General features: G+C 43.5%; 1 protein-coding gene and 1 pseudogene across 1 annotated transcript in view; one reads left to right on the forward strand and one right to left on the reverse strand.

Moving 5' to 3' along the window:
- HEXB (hexosaminidase subunit beta) overlaps window positions 1–17,208 on the reverse strand; it is a 75,797-nt gene extending 58,589 nt beyond the window's left edge. The window contains exons 1-5 of the mRNA XM_040622188.1: window positions 16,916–17,208; window positions 13,613–13,758; window positions 9,529–9,594; window positions 7,191–7,237; window positions 6,843–6,953 (exon numbers count right to left, since the gene is read on the reverse strand). Of these exons, the coding sequence (XP_040478122.1) occupies window positions 6,843–6,953; window positions 7,191–7,237; window positions 9,529–9,594; window positions 13,613–13,758; window positions 16,916–17,127 (582 nt within the window). The 5' untranslated portion in view covers window positions 17,128–17,208. The remainder of the gene's footprint in view (window positions 1–6,842; window positions 6,954–7,190; window positions 7,238–9,528; window positions 9,595–13,612; window positions 13,759–16,915) is intronic.
- On the forward strand, window positions 8,396–8,973 carry LOC121100708 (annotated as a pseudogene).
- Window positions 17,209–21,105: the final 3,897 nt, after the last annotated feature.

Below are 21,105 nucleotides of genomic sequence, written 5' to 3' on the forward strand. Positions count from 1 at the left end.
CAGAGATATCGAAGATAAACGATGGGAGGGGCCGCAGTAGCGCGGCGCTGGAAGCGGTAGCCACTGCACTGGGGGAGCTGGCGGGGTCTCACGTCTACCCGCAAAACAGCAGACTGGAGACCGTGAGCCGGATGCGCGGCGCCACCAGACTAAGGACAACTGGAGCTCCCCGAGCGCACACTGGAATCCGACGAAAACAGGGAGCCAGGAGCGGCGCGGGACCTGGGCGGCGGCGGGCAAGAGGAAACACAAGGCTGGCCAGAGACGCCGGCCCTGGTAGGAGTGAGGCCGACGCCGGTGTCGCACATCCCGGACGCTTTTGGTGTTTGAGCAGCACCAATTCGCAGACCAGAGAAGCGGCCAGAACATATAGAAGGAACGGGCCGGCGATCCTCTGTTCTGCACAGAGACGCTGAGATTCGGCGCCGCTGCTCTGCCACTCTAGTACGAGGCATCGAAACCTGCAGGAAAGCTCGCCTTTGAGCAAATCAAAAAGTCTGAAATACGGCTTCACAGTGTGCTCATCCCCATCCCCCAGGGGACGGCACCTACCCAAACAGGGTGCCTGAGTATCACGCGGCTCGCCCTCCCCCAGAAGGCAGGCTGTCAAAAATCAAGAAGCACTGAAACACATCCCTAAGTGTCCCTCTAAAAACAGCGTAGGTCCTGGGTCCTGTCACAAATTTGGGTCCTGGAATCTCCCATACCTTTTTCCTCATCAGGAATGCATAAGGAGGAGAAATCCCCTAGCAAAGAAAAGACAATGAGTCTGTGGCCCTCTCACAGAACTGATAGATATGGATATAACCAAATTGTCAGAAATATATTCAGAGTAACACACGGTCAAGATGATGTGTAGGGGCCTGAAAAATATTAACAAAATACTTCAACAAGAATTGTAGGAATATCTAAGGGTGGAAAAAGAGTGAATCTGGCAGAAATTAAAAATGCTATGAATCAAATGCAGTCTTAAACTAGATCTCTTCGACAGGCCAGGGTGAATGAGTGCGAATGAACGAGTGATGAATGAGGATGGGATAGAAGAGAAAGTTAAAAACAGAAACTGGCTCAAAAACCCAATTTCAAGAATGAAGGGAGATAACTGACCACTGAAACGCTCCAATGCCGTAGAACATCGTGGCCATCCGAGGTGGTGAGAAAGAGAGGTCTAGAAGAGATACTACAACAAATTAGAAGCTGAAAACTCTCCTTAACTAGCAAAGGAAACAAAGATTCCTTGCAAGCAGAGACCTCTTCCCAAGCTCAACACTTCACAAAACTACGCCACGTTCACGTCATAGTGAAATTTCGCAAATATTGATCCGCAAGGATACAGAAATATTGAAAGCGGTCAGGCAAAAGTAAAATTTCTCACATACCAAGGCAAAAGGTATAGTAAATTACCGATGCTGCCTGCTCACCAGACTTGAATGAGAGAATGTGGCTGGGCATTTTTAAAAGCTCTTTTCAGAGAAAACATGCAGCAGAGGATCCTTATCAAGAGCAAGGCTGTCTCATTCAGAATTGATGGAGAAATAAAGACTTCCAGAACGCCAGTCATTGACCATTGCAGACAACGAACCAGCCCACTATGGAGATATTAAGGGGCCAGTAAAAGCAAAAAAGGTCTCCAAGAGTGAAGGCAGAACAGAAAAGTCACACTACAGAAAAACAAGGAGACTTTCACGTGGCACATGGCACATTAAGATCATCTCTCTCAATAATCTGTCTCAATGTAAATACTACAAAATGTCCCAAAAACCAGGGTTGTCGATTGATAAAAACATGACCTTATCCATTTCCTGTCCACAAGAGACTCCATTTTTGAAACTCCAAAGATTAATTCAGACTGGAAAGTAAAGGATGAATACCATCTTTCATGCCAACGACCACAAAAAGGGAAACTGGGGTAGCAATTATATTGGACAGATTGGATTTTAAACTAAAGACTATAGTTAGAAACACAGAAGGGCACTGTATTATTCTTAAAGGAGTATCCAACAAGTGGATATGACACTATAATATATATGCCCTCTAAAATAGGGAGCAGCAAGATACACAAGCCAACTCCCAAATCAATAAAAAGACATATAGATAAAAATACAGTAATAGTAGGAAAGACCTCAAATACCAAATTAATCAGCAACAGACAGATCACCTAAGCAAGAAACTAGCAAAAAACAAGAGCTTTGAAATGCCATACCTGTACTTGGTGGAACCTCTCACAGAATATATAAGAAACTACACCCCAGAACCAAAGAATACTCATTCTATTCTTCATGCTCATGGAACATTCTCAAGAATAGACCATGTTCTTGGGTCAACAAAACAGGGCTCAATCCGAATAGCCAAAAAGACTGAAATTATTCCCTATCTGTTATTCATGATCTAGCAACGCTCTGAAATTGGAACTCAAATCCACAAGGAAAAATTTGAAGAAATCTCAAACATTCTTGGAGACTAAGAACCATCCTGCTCAGGAATGACTGATTAACCAGGAAATCAAAATCAATTTAACAATTTTATGAGATCTCAACGAGAAGGGTGCAAAAAACAACGGTCCAAAACCAAGTGGTGGATACTATCAAAGGCAATCCATGGAAATACATAGCCATCCAAGCCTCACTAAAAGAATGAGAAAATTCAAAATGCAGTTTTTATATTCTCACTGCCAGCTGGGAACAGAAGAGGGAGCCAAATCCAGCATGACAAGGAAGCGCAAGTCTGACCAAGATAAGCATGAAATACAATGAACTGGAAACAAAGTACAGTAGAGCAGATCAACAGAACCTAACGTTGGTTTTGAGAGAAATCAATGGAAAAATTACAGACCGGCTGGCAAGATGACTTAGTCAAAAGCTAATGGAGAAAGGACCCCATTAATAAAATTATGAATGAAAAGGAGAGGTTCATAACCAACACCAATGAAATTGGAAGGATTATTAGAAACTTTTATCAACAGCTATATGCCAATAAATTAAACACTCTCAGAGAGGGAGGCCTTCCTGGAAACCTATAAACTACCAAGACTGGAAACAGTGAAGAAACTGATTTTTAGAACAGGTCCATTAATTAAGAAGAAATTGATTGGTAATAAACAACCTTCCAAATAACAAAATTCCAGGCCCGGATGGTTTTCCTGGGAATTTTACCACACATCAAGCAGTAGAAATAATACTACCATCTCCTAAAAGCTATTTCAAAAGATAGGAAACAGAAGGAAAGCTACCAAACTCATTCTATGAGGCCAATATTACTCTTGATCCCTAAACAGAGCAAAGACTCATCAAAAGGGAGAAATTACAGACCAATTTCCCCTAATGAATATGGACACCAAAAATCCTCAACAAGATCCTAGCTAATAGAACCAACAGTATCTAAAAGGATTATCCATCATGACCAAGTGATCTACTAGATGATGCAAGCGTGGTTCACATTTAAATCATCAGCTTTTGATACATCTATCACACAGCAAGCCTCAGAACTCTATGATTCCCTTTCTCTCAAAGATGCAAAAAAATTTGTACAAAATACAGCATCCTTTCCACAAAACCCTTCCACGGAGTGCAGAATAGAGGTACTTTCATCATACAAAGCCATCTATGAAAAGCCTACTGCAAAATCATTCTCAATGGGGAACAGCTGAAGCCTTTCCTTAAGATCATGAAACATTAAAGGATGCCCACTCGCCACATTATTCTTTCAATCATTAGTACTAGAAGTCCTTGCAACAAATCAGCAACAAAAAGGGATCAAAGGTATCCAAATCGGCAAAGAAAGAAAGTCAAAATGTCTCTCGTCTCCAGTGGATACTCTATGGAAACCCAAAAGAATCACGCCAAACTTCATAGGAAGTTATAGAGCATCCAGTAATGTGGCAGGATACAAATCAATGTTCAGAAATCAGCTGCATTTCTAGAACACGAACATGAGACTGAAGAAAGAGAAATTAGGAATCCGATCCCATTTACATCAGCACCAAAACCATACGTCTACCTTGGAATTAACTTAATCCAGAGACGTAAATGATCTATATTCTAGAAACGAGAAATCACCTGAAAGACATGGGGAAGACACAAAAAGATGAAAAACATTCCATGCTCAGATCGAAGAATTTAAATAAGTTAAAATGTCCATGCTACCAGAGCAATCTACACTTTCAATGCTATCCCTATCAAAAAATACCGAGGACATTTTTCAAAGAACTGAACAAATAGTTCTTAAATTTGTATGGAACCAGTGAAAAGGGCCCTCGACATCGCACAAGGAACTGTTGAAAAGGAAAACAAAGTTGGAGGATCACAATGCCGATTTTCGAGCTGTACTACAAAGCTGTGATCACCAAGACAGCATAGGTACTGGCACAAAAACAGACACATAGACCAATGAACAGAGAACTCCGAGAAATGGACTCCCGGTCTTGGGCAATCTTATCTTTGGATAAAGGAAAACATCCAGTGGAAAAAGACAGTCTCTTCAATAAATGGTGCTGGGAAAATTGGACAAAGCTACATGCCAAAAGAATGAAATCCTGACCATTCTCGAGACCATACATAAAAATAAACTCCCAAATGGATGAAAAGACCTGATGTGAGACAGGAATCCATCAAAATCCTAGAGAACATAGCAGCAACCCTACGACATCCCACAGCAACCTTTTTCATGACACATCTCCAAAGGCAAGAGAAACAAAAGAAAAATGAACTTGTGGGACTTCATCAAGATAAAAAGCTCTCACAGCCAAGGAAACAGTCAAAAAAACTAAGAGGCAGCCCACGGAATGGGAGAATATATTTGGTAAATGACACATACAGATAAAAGAGACTGCATCCAAGATCTACAAAAGAACGCTCCTAAACTCAATACACACGCTGGTGAAACAAATAAATCAAGCAAAATGGGAGAAGATATGGAACATTCTTTTCCAATGATAGACATACAAATGGCTAATAGACACATGAAAAAATGCAAAAAAATCATTAGCCATCAGGGAAATTCAAAATAAAACTACAGTAAGATACCACCTATGCCAGTTAGAATGGCAAAAAATTGAGCAAGGCAAGAAACAACAATTGCTGGAAGGATGTGGAGAAAGGATCCTCCACATTGTTGGTGGAATGCAAGTTGCTACGCCACCTGGGAAAAGTGTGGAGGTTCCCTAAAAGTTAAAAATTGATTACCCTATGACCGCAGCCATTGCACATTACTGGGTATTTACCCCAAAGATAGACGTAGTGAAGAGAAGGGCCATTGCACGCAATGTCATAGCAGCAATGTCACAATAGCTAAAGCGTGGAAGGAACCAGATGCCCTTCAACAGATGACAGGGATTTGCCAAAGCTGTGATCCATATATACGATGGAATATTACTCAGCTATCAGAAAGAACGAAGTTCTCAACATTTGCTACAACATGAGACTTGGCGTAATGGAGGAGATAATGCCAAGTGAAATAAGTCAAGCAGAGAAAGACAATTATAGATTTATTCCATCTATGAAATAGCAAGAACTAGGAAGATCGGTAGGGGAAGAAAGTGGAAAAGAAAGGGGGTAATCAGAAGGGGAATGAAGCATGAGAGACTATGGACTTATGAGAAACAAACAGGCCTTCAGAGGGGAGGTGGCGGAAGTGACCGGTGATGGTAGTACGTGAGGGCACGCGTATCAGGTGCACTGGGTGTTATACGCAACTAATGAATCATCAAACTTTACATCGGAAACCGGGGATGTACTGTATGGTGACTAACATAATAAAAAAAAAAACATTAAAATTAAAAAAAAAAAAAGAATACTTACTCTACAGTTCTGTTTGTGATAAATCAACCTAGATGGCCATCAGCATGAGAATGGTTAAGTTCTCATCATGGTACATAATATATAATATTCAACTCCTTAAAAAGATGGTACAGACTTTGTAAGTCTTATTTATTTATTTGACAGTGAGCACAAGCAGGGGGAGCAGCAGAGGCAGAGGGAGAAACAGGCTCCCCCCTGAGCAGGGAGCCCCATGCAGGGCTCGATCCCAGGACTCTGGGATCATGACCTGAGCCGAAGACAGATATTTAACAACTGAGCCACCCACGCACCCCCAGACCTTATAAATCTTTTCATAAAAAGATATCCATAACAAGTTCTTCTGAGGCAGCAAAAGTGCAATTCAAGTTTTTAAGAGTCATGTTGTGTTAATACTTTCATTTTTTAGTTTAAGAGGAGATAAATGGGACATAGAAATTTATAACAACCTTGGGTAAACGCAATTATGGGTTCACTACCTACACACATCTATGTTCCAACTTTTTACACTAAGCATTTATTTCTTTCATAAAAGTGATAATAATGTCTTTTGGAGAAAAAAATTCAGGGTATTAATGCAAATGCAAAAATCACTTTTTAATAAGATGCTGTGTTCGTGATCAAGTGAAGGTACAGAAAGACACAGGAGGAAAACCTCTATACCCCTGCATATTAGTGGTGAGCGTGGCGATGAACCCATAAAAAGTGGACAGGGAAAAAACAGTTCCTGCCAACCTCAGCCCCAGCTCCCAACATCTGAAGTCCATATTCCTTTGGAACATTTCCCTTGGGCTAAAGCAGCTTCCAGCCTCCTTTCTACGCCATTTTAAATAAATTAAATGGAAGTCACAACATTAAAGGACACTAACTTTCTCGGCTGAGGAAATAGACTTTCCAAGGGAGGGAAGAAAGAAAGCTCACTGCTTTACTATATGAGACAACCCCCCCATGTCCCAACTTACACAATGGTGTCAAGAACCCGTGTAAAGTAACACCATAAAAGGGCACAGCTTCAGCATAGAAAATGGGGAAAATAAAATAATCACCTACCAGAGTTTTAAGAATAGTCTTAATGGGCAGGAAGTGTCTAGCTGTATCAATTAAAATTCCTCTGTGTGGAAACCGTGGAGAATCAATAATGTTGGACTCATTGACGGTGAACTAGAAAACAAAATAAAAGTGATTTTAGAACTTTCTCTTGACGTGAGCTCAGTGAAGACCATATCTATGCAGGTACTACGTAAAAGATTTAGAACAAGAAAGTGTGAAATTATACATTTACCAGAGAAGCCAAACATTTGGAAAGAACAAAAGTTCGAGAAGCAATAAATAGCTAAAAACTTTACTTTTTTCTTGTAGTAACCCAACAATTTTTAGTAACATAATAATCATACTTACAGTCCCATAAGAATCTTGATAAATTAATTGGCTAAAGGTCTCTAAACCTAGGAAGAGTAAAATTTAGAATTTATTGCATTAATTTATATAACAGATTGAGTCAATAAAAGTCGTATTAAGCAAATGTACACCCATACCCAGAAAAGGCAAATAAGACTAAATATAATGTTATACCCATACCCTCTAACACATTTTCTAAAGTCAAAGCCCAGTTTTTTTAAAAAAATCCCTGTTGCCATCTCATTAAAATGCTTCACTTCACTGTACCCACACACAGGGCTTTGTTTGAACGAGAACACAAAAATGAACAGTAATTTAATCCAACAAAATACTAGTTAATAAATTTATAGCATGAAAAAGAATAATTTTTATGATAAAATATAGTAACTTTAGGAGGAATGTAAAGTTAACAGAGGGGGGGGAAGGTTCAAAACTACCATGAAGCTATAAATAAGAGCCCAAGTTCAAACTTAAAGTGTTTTACTCATAGCTGCAAAGACAATCTCCTGAACATTTTCCACTCAAGTGGATTGTTTCCTTAATACGCTGTATTACAGGCCAATTCCTCTAACTGCCCTTGACTTTACAGTAATTTTTTCTTAAAAGATTTTTGTTTTTAATGGATCTCTACACCTAACATGGCGCTCAAACCCACAACCCCAAAATCAAGAGTCACGTGCTCCACCAACTGAGCCAGCCGGGCACCCCAACTTTACCCTAATTCATCATTCTAGCTGACAAGGAACATTTTAACCTCATAGTTCAAATTCAGAAAGGAAAGAGAAGACATAACTGATACCACAGAAATAAAAAGGGTCATCAGAAACAACCATGTACAATTATAAGCCAACAGATTTGACCACCTAGAAGAAATGGATAAATTCCAAGAAAACACACACCCTACTAAAACTGAATCATGAAGAAATAAAGAAACTGAAAAGACTGATTACTAGTAAGGAGACTGAATCATTAATCCAAACCTCTTGACAGACAAAAGTCCAGGACCAGGCTTCAGAGGTGAATTCTACCAAATATTCAAAGAGGAATTAACACTAATTCTTCTCAAACTTTTCCAAAAAAACAGAAGAGGAGGCAATACTTTCAAACTCATAAGGCCGGCATTACCCCGATACCAAAAACAGGTAAGAAAAGAAAAAAGAAAATTATTGGCCAATATCCCTGATGAACAGAAACACAAAAATCCTCAACAAAGGCGGGGGGGGGGGCCTGGTTTAACACTCAAATCCAAGGCCACCTTTATTTTTAATTACCGTAACTTTAGTTAGCTCACGTTAAAAAAAAAAAAAAATTCTTTTTTTAAAACCCTATTTGGAAGTCAGTACAACATCTCATCAAATCAGAGGAAGTAAAAGAAGTTTCTGAACAGGAAAAATTAATGTCCCAATACCCAAACTTTGATCCAACTCTGAAATTCAGAAAAAGCTTTCATGGTTTCTCTCTGCCTATTGCTTCCGACCCCTCGAGGTATGTGTGTCTTTAACACTGTTCCTGTATTTGCGGTTGTGTCTGTGAATCCACAGGAATTTAAAATGGTGGAAGGGCTCTGTCCCTTTTCCCACCACTGTGGTGTATGTGGTTGACTGCACCTCACCATGTCCCCTCACAAGACTTTCAGGATCAAGTGATTCCTGGCCAAGAAACAAAAGCAGAACCACCCCATTCCCCGATGGGTTCAGATGAAAACTGTTAATAAAATCATAAACAATCCCAACAGGAGACACTGGAGAAGAACCAAGAAGACTGTGTAAGGAGTCACGGATGAGATGAGATGGCACACAGTCATTTACGCTGTCTCGAGGTCACTAGTGTCTCACCGTATCAAGCTGAAAACTTCACCACTAGCTGGAGATACGTTTTATTGGGAAAATTATTTTTCTCTTTGTTTCTATGCTTCTGCAATAGTAGGTTAGTAATAAATCTGAGACATTTTGTTTGTAAGTAAATAAATTTTTTAAACAGGGGGGAGAGAGATACTTGCTACTGAAGATGACAAGAAATGATAGTAGATCAAACTGGAATGAAGTGCCCTACCCAGAGCAGGCTGAGCCATTTATAGCTCCGTCAACATTACAGTCCCAAGAGCATGAATGAGTTACATTCCTATATAAATATGGTAACACTCAAGCATTTTTCAAAAAGTCAAACGATCTTTCTCCCATGCTCTAAGCATATGTGCATGATGGAAATAATTTTGGAAATACCTGACAAACCATCCCTAAAGGGTCCAAGGAAGCACTTTTGTTGTGCTTGATTTCCCAAAGCACGGAATGGAAATATTTCTTTACTAGAAAATAAAATCAAACTACATGTAACTTACCTCGTAATACTCCCCAAACTCTGTTGGCCTTGAGAAAAGCCACTGGTCCTTCCACAGCTAAAGTATCTGCATTGGGGGGAGGAAAAAGTTTGTTAATACTTCAATGACTCGCAACGTATTTGTTAAACATATAATTGGTATTTCCAGACCATTCCTTTCTCCTGAGCTCCAGGCTTATTTCTCCAACTCCTCCCATACATCTCCACAGAGATATCCTGTGGACTCCTGTAACCCCACATGCCCAAAGCTGAGCTCCTTCCTCTTTCCTGCTCCACGCTGTCCCTGCCTGTCCTCAGTGTGCCTCATCTCTGCGGGGCACAGCAATGCTCTCCAACCAAGAGAGTTGCTCAAGTCAGGAATCTGGATGTCATCTCCACAATTCCTCATTTTCCCCTCCAGGTGTGTTATTCTCTCCACTGCCCCTCGACAGAGTAGGTTCCTACTTCAGCTAGGATTTTAAACCCAAAGGGCAAACATTCCTCAGTTCCATTAATTCCTTGGGAAGCCTCAAGTAGCATTCCAGTCTTTCACTCCACCTAAGGCCAGGGTGGTATCTCTACTCTCTCTCCTCTACTTCTGTGCTGCTTTACTTGCCTCGCACCTACCTTCCCCCACTGTCATCCTAAATCTGCCTTAAGATTCACCTCCTGACTCACTTTAGCTGAACTGAGCTTTGTCCCACTCAATGAAACGTTTGCGCCCGTCTGTAAAGGGGCTGCTGCTGGGCAAAGGGAGGGGGGGCGTTGATCTTTCGATCTTTTACATCACTCTGCCTAAGGCTGTACCACTAGTCATTTTAGACTTTCAGAGAGGTTTAGAGTGGAGACAAGCACAGATAAAGCACCAGACAGTACAGAGAGACCAGAGGCTAAAGGGTGTGACAGACACGGGCTCTGCGCAGTGAAGACACTCGAGGGCTGCAGGTTAATGACTCGCGTCCTGCCTGGACCACACCATCGCCCTCCACCACTGTTGCCCACGATGGGACCCAACAGCAGGCTGCAGGGAGGGAAAGGAGCTCTAGCAACAGCCAAGAATCATGTGACCCTCCCAGGTGACAGTCTTCTGATGAGGCAGCCCTTTCCATGAGGAGAGAGCAGTGCTGAGTCATCGAAAGGCCAGGCTAAGCCAGGGACTGCTGTTCTGAGTACAGTCTAATCGTGTTTCCTCTCCATCTCTACCAAGTTCTTAGCCACTAGACTCACTGGTTGCTGTTTAAAAACAGTTTTTTAAGATTTTATTCACCTATTTGGCAGCACGCACGCGCGGGAGAGAGGGAGAGAGAGAGAGAGCGAGCACACGCGCAAGCACTGGAGCACAAGCAGGGAGAGCAGCAGAGGGAGAGGCAGACTCCCCGCTGAGCAGGGAGCCCGCTGCGGGGCTCAATCCCAGGACCCCAGGATCATGACGTGAGCTGAAGGCAGATGAAGGCAGATCCTTAACGGACTGAGCCCCCCAGGCGCCCTAAACACATTTTTTAATGCATTATAGTTTTGAGATCTCCCAGAAATAGTTGTAACACAAAGAATCACCTAAACACATTAACATGTTGCATGGACTCGATGCTCATTATTTTCCAGGAGCATGATCTTAACAAGGGTTCTCAATGCAAAACCTACAAAGAGAAAGCAGTTAAAAGGAGATTTTGTTTTCTAAACATATGGACACCTAACCTGTAGAACAGCAATTTTTATTTCGAAACCAAATTACTGGCGTTACAATGATCACCCTCCCTGATGTGGGACAGGAGCGGCATCTTGGACTCTTCAGTTGTCCCTTTGTGCACTTTTTGCACTGTAACTACTCTGTCTTCAAGAGTGTACATGCAAATAACATCAATATATGATTCTTTAAAAAGAAAATAGATTGGGCGCCTGGGTGGCTCAGTCAGTTACGGATCTGCCGTCGGCTCAGGTCATGATCCCGGAGTCCTCGGATCGAGTCCCGCGTCTGGCTCCCTGCTCCTTAGGGAGCCTGCTTCTCCCTCTGCCTGTCTCTCATAAATAAAGAAGTAAAAGCTTCAAAAATAAAATAAAAATGAAATAGATACGACTAACATCGCCTTTGAGATGCCCACTCAATTCCCTCTATTTTGGTAAAACAACCAACCAACCAAAAAACCCTTACCAGACCTTCCCCTGGGCATTTACATACACGTATGTGTAGCAAGCGTAGTCCTGCTGCCTGCCTGTGTGCGTCCCTGTGTGTGTACTGATACGCAGACAATACCCCACTTATACAACGTCCTGCGTCCACCTCAGCAGCTTATCTAGGCAAGCTCTCCAGGCTATTCTTTCGCTCTGCCTCTTTTTTATTTGCTGTTGTATAGTATTCTTCAGCGCCAACTGACGAAATACATGCAGTCATTCTTGTACTGATGAACACGTGGTTTTGTTTATAACTCTTCACTATTACAGGCAAGCTACATCGAACATCCTTGTTATACGTAATTAACTCTCTACAGTAGAAACTAGTTCACCTCTGGTTCGAGGGCATACATATTTTCCCTTTTAATACATAATGCTGTAGCACTTGTCACGTCCTCCAACATTTTCTCACACTCTAAAACAACAGTCGATATCACTTCCATCTGTGTTTCTCATCATCTTCATCAACTGCTTCAAAATTTAAAGCTAGTTTATCCTTCAACCAGAAAATTTCACAATCAGCTTGTCCTAAGAAGCCTCCCTTTCAGAATAAAAGTTTCCAAAGCCAAATGGACGACAAGCTATACTTCTCCAGTCTCAAAACAATTTCTGGAATTTACGATATGTCATCAGTATTGCTCACAGACAGCAAAGATTGCCTGGCAAGTTAATGACCACTTCCACCTCAATTCAGATTGCAAAACCGAATTCATGAAGTATCTGAGTGCTGTCAACTGAAATCACATGTCTGATGATGGCAGATAATCCTGTTCAGAGATAATTTTTCAGAGATGGATGATTAAGAAATCTATCTATAGGGGCGCCTGGGTGGCACAGTGGTTAAGCGTCTGCCTTCGGCTCAGGGCGTGATCCTGGCATTGTGGGATCGAGCCCCACATCAGACTCCTCCGCTGTGAGCCTGCTTCTTCCTCTCCCACTCCCCCTGCTTGTGTTCCCTCTCTCGCTGGCTGTCTCTATCTCTGTTGAATAAATAAAACCTAAAAAAAAAAAAAAGAAAGAAAGAAATCTATCTATACTCGGAGGACGAAGAGATGAACCAAACTGTAAAGCAGTCTGAGGACACAGGAGCCACTCTTCTCCTCGATATGGGGTATCCCCTCTATCCTTACACCCCGCTCACCCGTCTGCTCTGTCTGTACCTACGTCCTCACATTGCTCCTCTTGGTTTCTTGCTGTAATTCCACATTCTTCCCAGTCAGTAGGCCCTACAAAAACGGCCTGCCCAATTGTTTCCTTCCAAAACGATTTGGGAAAAGCTAAATATTTTAGGCAACAAAAATATCATATAGCTAAATGGTGACTGCATTGTAAAATGAAATAGCTCCGCCCCATGCCCCATTGTGCATTATCTTTGTGTCAAATTAGATTATAAATAGAGATCATGGATATAAGCAGAGATTTATCTTCAAAATATAAGAAATTACCTAGATGTCCAAAAAAAAGGGGATTAGCCAAGTTATTGCACTAAAAATGATGTCAGAGAAAAATATTAGCCAAGTTATTGCACTAAAAATGATGTCAGAGAAAAACATTAAAAAATGTTTTTAATGTCAGGCCAAAAAGCAGAATACAAAAGCCACACGGACAGAATTACACCACTTTCATGTCATTTTTATATATTTATACTTATATCTATGTATATTTAAATATATTACTCTAAAAAAACAACACATCCAAAATAGTGATTAACTGAGTGCTGGGGTTAGGAATGATTTCATTCCTCCTCTTCGCTCACTGCAAAGATTTTCTACAATGACTATTACTTTTATCACCAGACTTTAATAATAACTTTAAAAATAAAACTTACGAACTCACTAAGACCTCAAACTAGCGCATGGCACGGAACCCATTTGTGGCCCATCGGCCCCTACCGTGCAGCTCAGAACACCATACGCTCACATGGCACAGGTACTCACAGGACTCGTCTGAAGTGATACTGGGGTAAAGATCACACTCCGGTTCAAGGACAACTGAGACGAGAAGTTGCTTTAACTCCACTGCACTATTACGTTTAGCAGGGCCGAGCTGCGACTTGTTGAAATCAAAAATATAGTCATAGTATCTGTGTGGGAAATAAATGCAAACAAAGTTTTAAAGTTTTAGATACATACGTGGCAGTGGACACTGCAGCTGACTTCTCCAATCCATGGTACCCAGTACTGGTCCAATTAGAGGCTCTCACCCCAAATTACAATTTCTGGGGGAGCTTTTTTGAAAAGACTGATGTCTGGACCATCAGAATCTCTGCGAGTGGGATATAGGCGCGGGAACTTCAGTGGTTTAGATGGAAGGCACTTCCAAGTGCCTCCTTTGAAGTTGCTGTTAAGAACCAGTAGTCAAACCAGTAATGGTAACCCCATCGCTCTTTGGCATACGAGCCAATTATAACCAGCGACTGAGATGGGGCGTCAGGGGTGGTGGTGGCAGGAAGTCTCCTACACTAAGCGGGCGACAAGAGTCCCATTTCTCAGTACGTGACACCTGGACCAGTTGTAGCCACACTAACGTGGCGGAGATATGAAGGGTACGGATTCCCCGACGATACTGTTGAGCCCCTTCGTCAACTAGAACCCTCCCTGATTTTGGACTTCCTCAAGTGTGAGATAATAGTTGTTCTTATTGCCTGAACTTGACTGAGTCAGAGTTCCTCTTATCTTCCAAAAGTATCCTAGCTAATACACAACTCCCCCCTCCCCAAAAAAGGTCAAGGAATTCTCGACAGGGCCTTGAAAATTCACCTTCTACTGATACCCAAATACCAGAGAAAGGGATATGAAAACATTTAAAAGTACTCAAAGATCAGACAGGCTTCGAAGCAGTTAACATTACATTTTGGTAAGCCAGAGGTTGTGTATGCTACTTATGTGTAAGACCATCTGGTGTGTTTCCAGAAAAGTAAGGAGAGGTAGTTTAGTTACAATGGGTTTGGAAGTATGTGGACGTCAACCAGTGAGAGAGGGGAATGAAGACACTGAGAGCCCTTTCCATGGGAAAACCTCGGCAGATTCAGAAGAAAATTAAGATCAATGACTTGTAAATTTTGAAAGGGTCAAGATGGTCAATTTGATCTCGTGTATTTTACCACACTTAAGTAAATTTTAAAAAAGGAAATTAAAGTTGCCAGCGGCTCTGAGATTTGAGTTAGGTGCTGGCTTGTCCCAAATATGGAAAACCTTGGTCCTGGATATGAAAACTCTAACAGAAACCTCCAAGGATGCTAAAGCAGTGGTGTCCGAGGGTTAATTTTGCCTTTCAGGAACTGAGGGAGGGCAGCTATTTGTTCATCGAGAACAAATGAGTGACTAGCATGTGATGGACCTCGTTCTACAAGTGGAGGAAGCTGTCACGCACCAAACCGAACTCTGTGCTTCCAAAATGTATGCTGTTTCAACGCAGGGTTTGCGACATAAGCTGGGCACTTCAAAGACAGGAGCCTCTGGTTCTGAACAACCAAGGGCCTACACTGTGTGTGCTCCTGACCACCTCGCGCCTTCAGAACATCCCCCATCGTCTCCGCGTTCTACCAACCACACTGCACTTTTACTCTGAGATAGATACTGACCCTCCCGAGTTCCTAGAACGCTCACCTGAATGCCTTCAAGTCTGAGCCATAAGGGCTAATGTCTTATAACCTGCTTCCTAACAATGGAGGGTATAATTAACAACAGCTGCCTCACACACCAGGCATGAATTAGTTAGGCCAACTTGGGACGATCACCTGCACTGCCTCGAAGTGCCCAGCCTTGTTTTTAAACCACCTCACAGCTGACTCAAGTCCTGGTTATCCAACCATCATCACTTGTTTTCCGTGCTTTCTTGCCATACTCCCACTCGTCATTTGAAGCATATTACCAAGTCCTTTTCTGTTAGTCTGGCACAGAAGGAAAATACAGTTTTACAAACTGAGTCCCAAGCCAACACGGTAAGCATGTTTGCCTCTTAAAAAGATTTCCCAGCCATGATCTTCCTTTAAGATGACCTTTGTGTACTTCTTCCTCCTCAATATTCCAAGGCAACCAACCACCTTGGCTTTACTCCTTCACGCTGACTCTAGCCATTCTGACCGGTTTAGCAGATTTGGTACCAAAGGCTCATAGAGTACGCATCTAAAATGAGGGTAACAATACCCACTTAGTTGTAGAAAAGTGAAGGAGAGAAAGAAGCTACCCAAGGGCCTCTTTAGCCTGAGCTTATGCTCCAGGCCTATCTGGGGCCAGCCGGTGTTAAGCTGGTCTTGCATTTTTTTTTCCCACCAGGTGTATGCTGTCCTGCAGGCAAAATTAAGCTGTGATGCCCACTGGAAACAAACATCTGGGGGAATAAAATGGCAGTAGAGCCACCAAAGGACACTCCTCTCCGGCACTACAGGCCCTCAGTAGAGTCCTGCCTACAGGGGTCTCACAGAGAGGGGACACCACAGGCATACCGAAACGCCCTCCCAAGAGCAATCTGCCTTGTACTTGGTGTGGTCAGCAAAGCCAGGCTGTGCACTGTGAATTACAGAATTCACCCTGTCTGTGGCCAAAGGGGTTCCAGACATGGAAATGTGGGGCGCTCCAGAACCAAACAGGAAGCTGCCAAGAGCAAGCACATGACCTGCCTGCCGGGAAATGCAAAGCAGCTGCTGCGTGCACGGATCACATCTAAGTAATTAGATGAAAACACCGAACATTTCGTATGAAACAGATTTGGGGAGTTCTGGGCAATGCTCCAAACTGAGGACCTTCGGACCCGTTACCAGATTTGGCGAGTGCGGTGGAGAGGTGGCCTATAAATGGCAACCCACCTGGGAATCCTGGTCCCAAGCTTTAAGCGGTCATCTTTCTCCTAGAATTTCCTTCAAAAGAGAAGCTTCCACCGCCCCCCCCACCCCCTCCACCCACCCTACTCTCCCGTCCAAGGCGAGCGTGACCATGGATCCCGAACAACCTACCCCTTCCCCTCAGTATCCTGCACGCAAACCAGGGTTCTCGAGCGCCCACAATGTCCCTTAGGAGGGAGGAGGGGGAAGGGAAGAGCTTGGGTTTCAGTTCGTGTTTGTCCGAGCCGGCTCTCCCATCTTCTAGACCTGTCACTTTGGTCAGGTCACTGGCCGGGTCGGGGCTGTTTCCTCATCTGAGAAATGGGGATAAGAGAGCGCGCGGCTTCGCCCCCCACGCCCGCACAGCACCCCGGGGGGCCGCCCCGCCTCCGCCCGGCCGCGCACGGGGAGCGCTCACCGCCGGAACGCTTCTTGCAGGAGGGAGCAGGAGGGGCCGGCGGTGGACGAGGGGTCGTGGTAGATGGAGAAGTTCTCGCGGGAGAGGACCAGCAGGCGCGGAGACGTCTTCACCGAGAGCGGCATAGGCCACAGCGTCGGGCCCGGCGCGGCGCAGCAGCACGGGGCCAGCAGCGCCAGCAGCGCCGGCAGCCCCAGCCCGCGGTGCTCCATGACCACCCCGCTGCTCGCTGGGCCCACGTTTGCAGCCCCGACACCAGACCTCCCGGCCGACGGCGAGGAGGAAGTGCCGAGCGCGTGGGGGTGGGGGGTCAGCTGACCGCACGCCCCGCCCGAGCCCGCCTCGGGGCCGGTGGGACCGCCCCCGCCGCCCGCCCCGTCCCGCCCCGTCCCGCCCGGGCCGCGGCGCCGCGCTCTGGCCGCTCCGAGCCCTGCGCCGCGACGGGTCCCGCTGCCGCCCGCCCGAGGGGAGGCCCCGGGAAACGCTGGGAACGCGGCTCGGGGCGCAGCCGGCGTCGGCTCCTGACGCGGGGGTTCGGTTGGCTTGCTCCCAAGCCCAGACTGTCCTCTGACGGCAACTCAGCCTGAACTGAAGCCTCCCGTCAGAACTCCCCGGGGCAGTGTTTTGAACAGGTGGGAGGTTAAAGATTCTGCAGATTTTCCGTGAGAGCGTCTTGGCGCAGGACTTCTGGACACTTCAGAAGGATACCATGGACCCAGTTAATTAGGCGGATGATACAAAGAGGCAATATATTTTAACGAGGGATTAATATTGCCAGACTATAATTTTCGAAAAAACTAAAAACATGACAATTACAAAATGGAACTAAAATGTGTCAAACATTTTATTCACCTCGTTAGACAATTACTAAATAAGTCTGGTTCAAAGACAATTTAATAAAGCAATGTTAGAATAAGATTGCTAAATGGTTTTAAAATTGGGAAATGTGCTACAATGACTCAGCCCTAAGTATCTGAACCTGGAAACTCCCATTCTCAAAAAAAAAAAAAAAAAAAAAAAAAGGAAAGAAAAAAAGAAGGAAATTCCATTTACAATGAATCCCTAAGAGCAACTTAAATATTTATTGTGGCAGGCCTCTCTATATATTTGGAGATTAAATAGCAGATCTAGAAGCAAGCAGAAACAATGTCATTAGATCCTATGTGGCCGGAATTCAAATGTTCCCCCTCCACCCTACCACTCCCCTTCCCTCTCTCCTCTCCATGTATACATTTATTTTTCAACTCAGTTTTTCTCTGCATTGGCTTCATTCTCAGGCTCTTCGTGATAACTCTCTTCCTGGGTAGCAAGAACCACTCCTCAAGGAAACTTAGATCCCCACTCATCCCTATCAGTCCTGATAAAGGATCCCAATTGAAAAGCTTGATTTCACACCCACCCTTAAGGCAAAGCAAGTTAAGTCACAAGGCCAACATGGACTGGAGGATGCTGATATTCCCCAAAGGAGAATGGGTTATCAAAAAGAGAACTACAGTCCCAAAATGGCATCACTTAGGTTAAAGCCCCAAGTCAGTAAACGGAGACTTAATACCTAACATAAATATAATTTCAACCCCCCAGGAATGTAACCTGTAACCAGTTAACATGGAATTTCCTGGTCAGTACTAGGAAATTTACTGATGGACCCCATACACTCTCCTAAGGAGAGCAACCTTGCCTAAACAATGTATTCCTTGCTGATACATTCTTTGCTCCTTTTTAAAAATGCCCTCTCTTGCTTTTAAAAATGTTTCTCTTATTTAGCTCGGCAGAGCTAAATGCTGCCTGATTCATGAATCACTTAATAAAACCAAATAGATCTTAAAATTGACTTAGTTAAATTTTGTTTTTTAACAAGGTGTTCTGTTACCAGAAGAAGAAAGGGATCCTAGGCAAGCCAGAACCACATATCTACTACAGTAAGGATTCTGAAAATTTTGGTGAAGAGCTGTAAGAAAAGACTTAAAGAAACTTCATGTGGCGTGCTTAAAATACAGTTCTTCTGTAAAAGCAAGCATCAGTGCCACACTATTCTTCCCTCTTTTTATCGTTAATATAAATTTAATTTGCAGTGTCCACCTTCACTGCCACTTTTCACTGTTATTTGAAGGCTAACAGCATAATTTATCCAAGATTCAATCTCCAGTTCATATCGTTGAAATTACCATATCTTTGACGACAACTTCACCTTGTGTATTAGTTATCTATTGCTGTGTAACAAATACTGCAAAACAGAGGAGCTTAAAACAACAAATAGTAAATAAGATAATAAATACCTCACGGTTGCTGTGAACCAGGAATTCAGGAGTCTTTGCTCCGTGACTCTGGCTCAGGGTCTCTCGTGAGGTTGCAGTCATCTGAAGACATTTTTCTAAAGGCTTAGCTAATGCTGGAGGATGGGATTCTAAGCTAGCTGACATGGCTGTTGGCAAGAGACCTGAGTTCCTTGCTGGCTGTTGGCTAAAGTCTCGGTTACTTGCCACACGAGTGTCTCCACAGGGTTTATTGTGTATATTCACAGCATGGCTGCTGGCGTCCCCCAGCCCAAGTGATCCAAGAGACAGCAAGAGCAAAAAGGAAGCTATGACACCTTTCCATCACATTCAATCCCTTAGAAGTGAGTTACTAACTATAGTCACATCCACAGGGAGAGAAATTAGGCTACACCTTTTAAAGGGAGGAGTCTACTCTCTGACCACAAATTATTTATATTCCAACCATATATAAAAGGTATTTCCTACCTCCCAAGAACCCCCGAAGTCTCATCCTTTTAGAACATTAGCTTGAAATCCAGAATGTTGGGATCTAAATTAGTTCTAAGTATGGATGAGGCTCCTAAAGGTACCCTTAAAACCTTTAGATACAGTTTCTCTTAATCTACAGACCTGTGAACTAGAGACAAGTTATCTGCACTGTTTACGTAAAAATACAATGGCAAGACAGACCTAGGATAACCAGTATAGACAGTTCTGTTCAAAAGAGGGAAAGTGAGGGGCGCCTGGGTGGCACAGCGGTTAAGCGTCTGCCTTCGGCTCAGGGCGTGATCCCGGCGTTCTGGGATCGAGCCCCACATCAGGCTCCTCCGCTATGAGCCTGCTTCTTCCTCTCCCACTCCCCCTGCTTGTGTTCCCTCTCTCGCTGGCTGTCTCTATCTCTGTCAAATAAAATAAAATAAAATCTTTAAAAAAAACACACTGATCTTTAAAAAAAGAAAAAAAAAAAAAAGAGGGAAAATGACAAGCACCAAGAGGTCTGTAGCAATTCCCAAATCTGGCCAGGCAACTTTCGGAAGTTCCTTGATTAGGATTCGAAGCCTGGAAATAATTCTCTATGACTCTTGACTCTACTCTCTGGCCTTCTGAGTCATGAGTCCTTGTTCACGGAAAGTAGTATGCGTTGGCAGCTGAGTAGATTTCTCTACTTGTAGAACTTCGGGGGTCCAAGGACCTCTTTTCATCTGGCACCATCCCTGTTGCTTAGTTCAAACTGGCAGCATTTCTGCAGACACATTTCTGTTAAAAACTGTTGATTCCTTGTGAATCTCACTGAGGTTCATGCCATTAGACAAAAGCTATGCCCACCAATCTCTTCAAAATAAGCCCTTCTCTACCTTGGGCTTCTACTGGGAACAGCATCCTTGGAAACTCTATTGTCTGATGGAGAGGATCTGTCAGGCATCCCCTTAAAATATTCAGGTGACCTTTTGTCTCAATGACAGATACGCTGAGACACCACAGTAGATCTTTCTGAGGTCTTAAGGGATTTTATCCTCACGACCTCGGTGTCGTATTTAGACCACGTTTTCCTGACAACACCTGGGTTTGATCTCTGCCCAGAAGCCAAGTCTTCATTTTCATTGGCTGCCTAGAAAATTTGGAAATTTTAAAAAACAATTAAGTCTTGGTGGCTTGGTGTTTAGCAGTCCTTCCTTTCCTTTACATTGCTCCTTTAAAGATTTTATTTATTTATGTGACAGAGAGACAGCCAGCAAGAGAGGGAACACAGCAGGGGGAGTGGGAGAGGAAGAAGCAGGCTCCCAGCAGAGGAGCCTGATGTGGGGCTCGATCCCAGAATGCCAGGATCACGCCCTGAGCAGAAGGCAGACCCTTAACGACTGCACTACTCAGGCGCCCCTCCTTTCACATTTTTGTACAGCAGAAAGATGAAGCTAGGAGGCACCGTGGATATTC

The sequence above is a fragment of the Ursus maritimus genome, unplaced genomic scaffold, assembly GCF_017311325.1.
Source record: "Ursus maritimus isolate PB19 unplaced genomic scaffold, ASM1731132v1 scaffold_5, whole genome shotgun sequence".
NCBI lineage: Eukaryota > Metazoa > Chordata > Mammalia > Carnivora > Ursidae > Ursus > Ursus maritimus.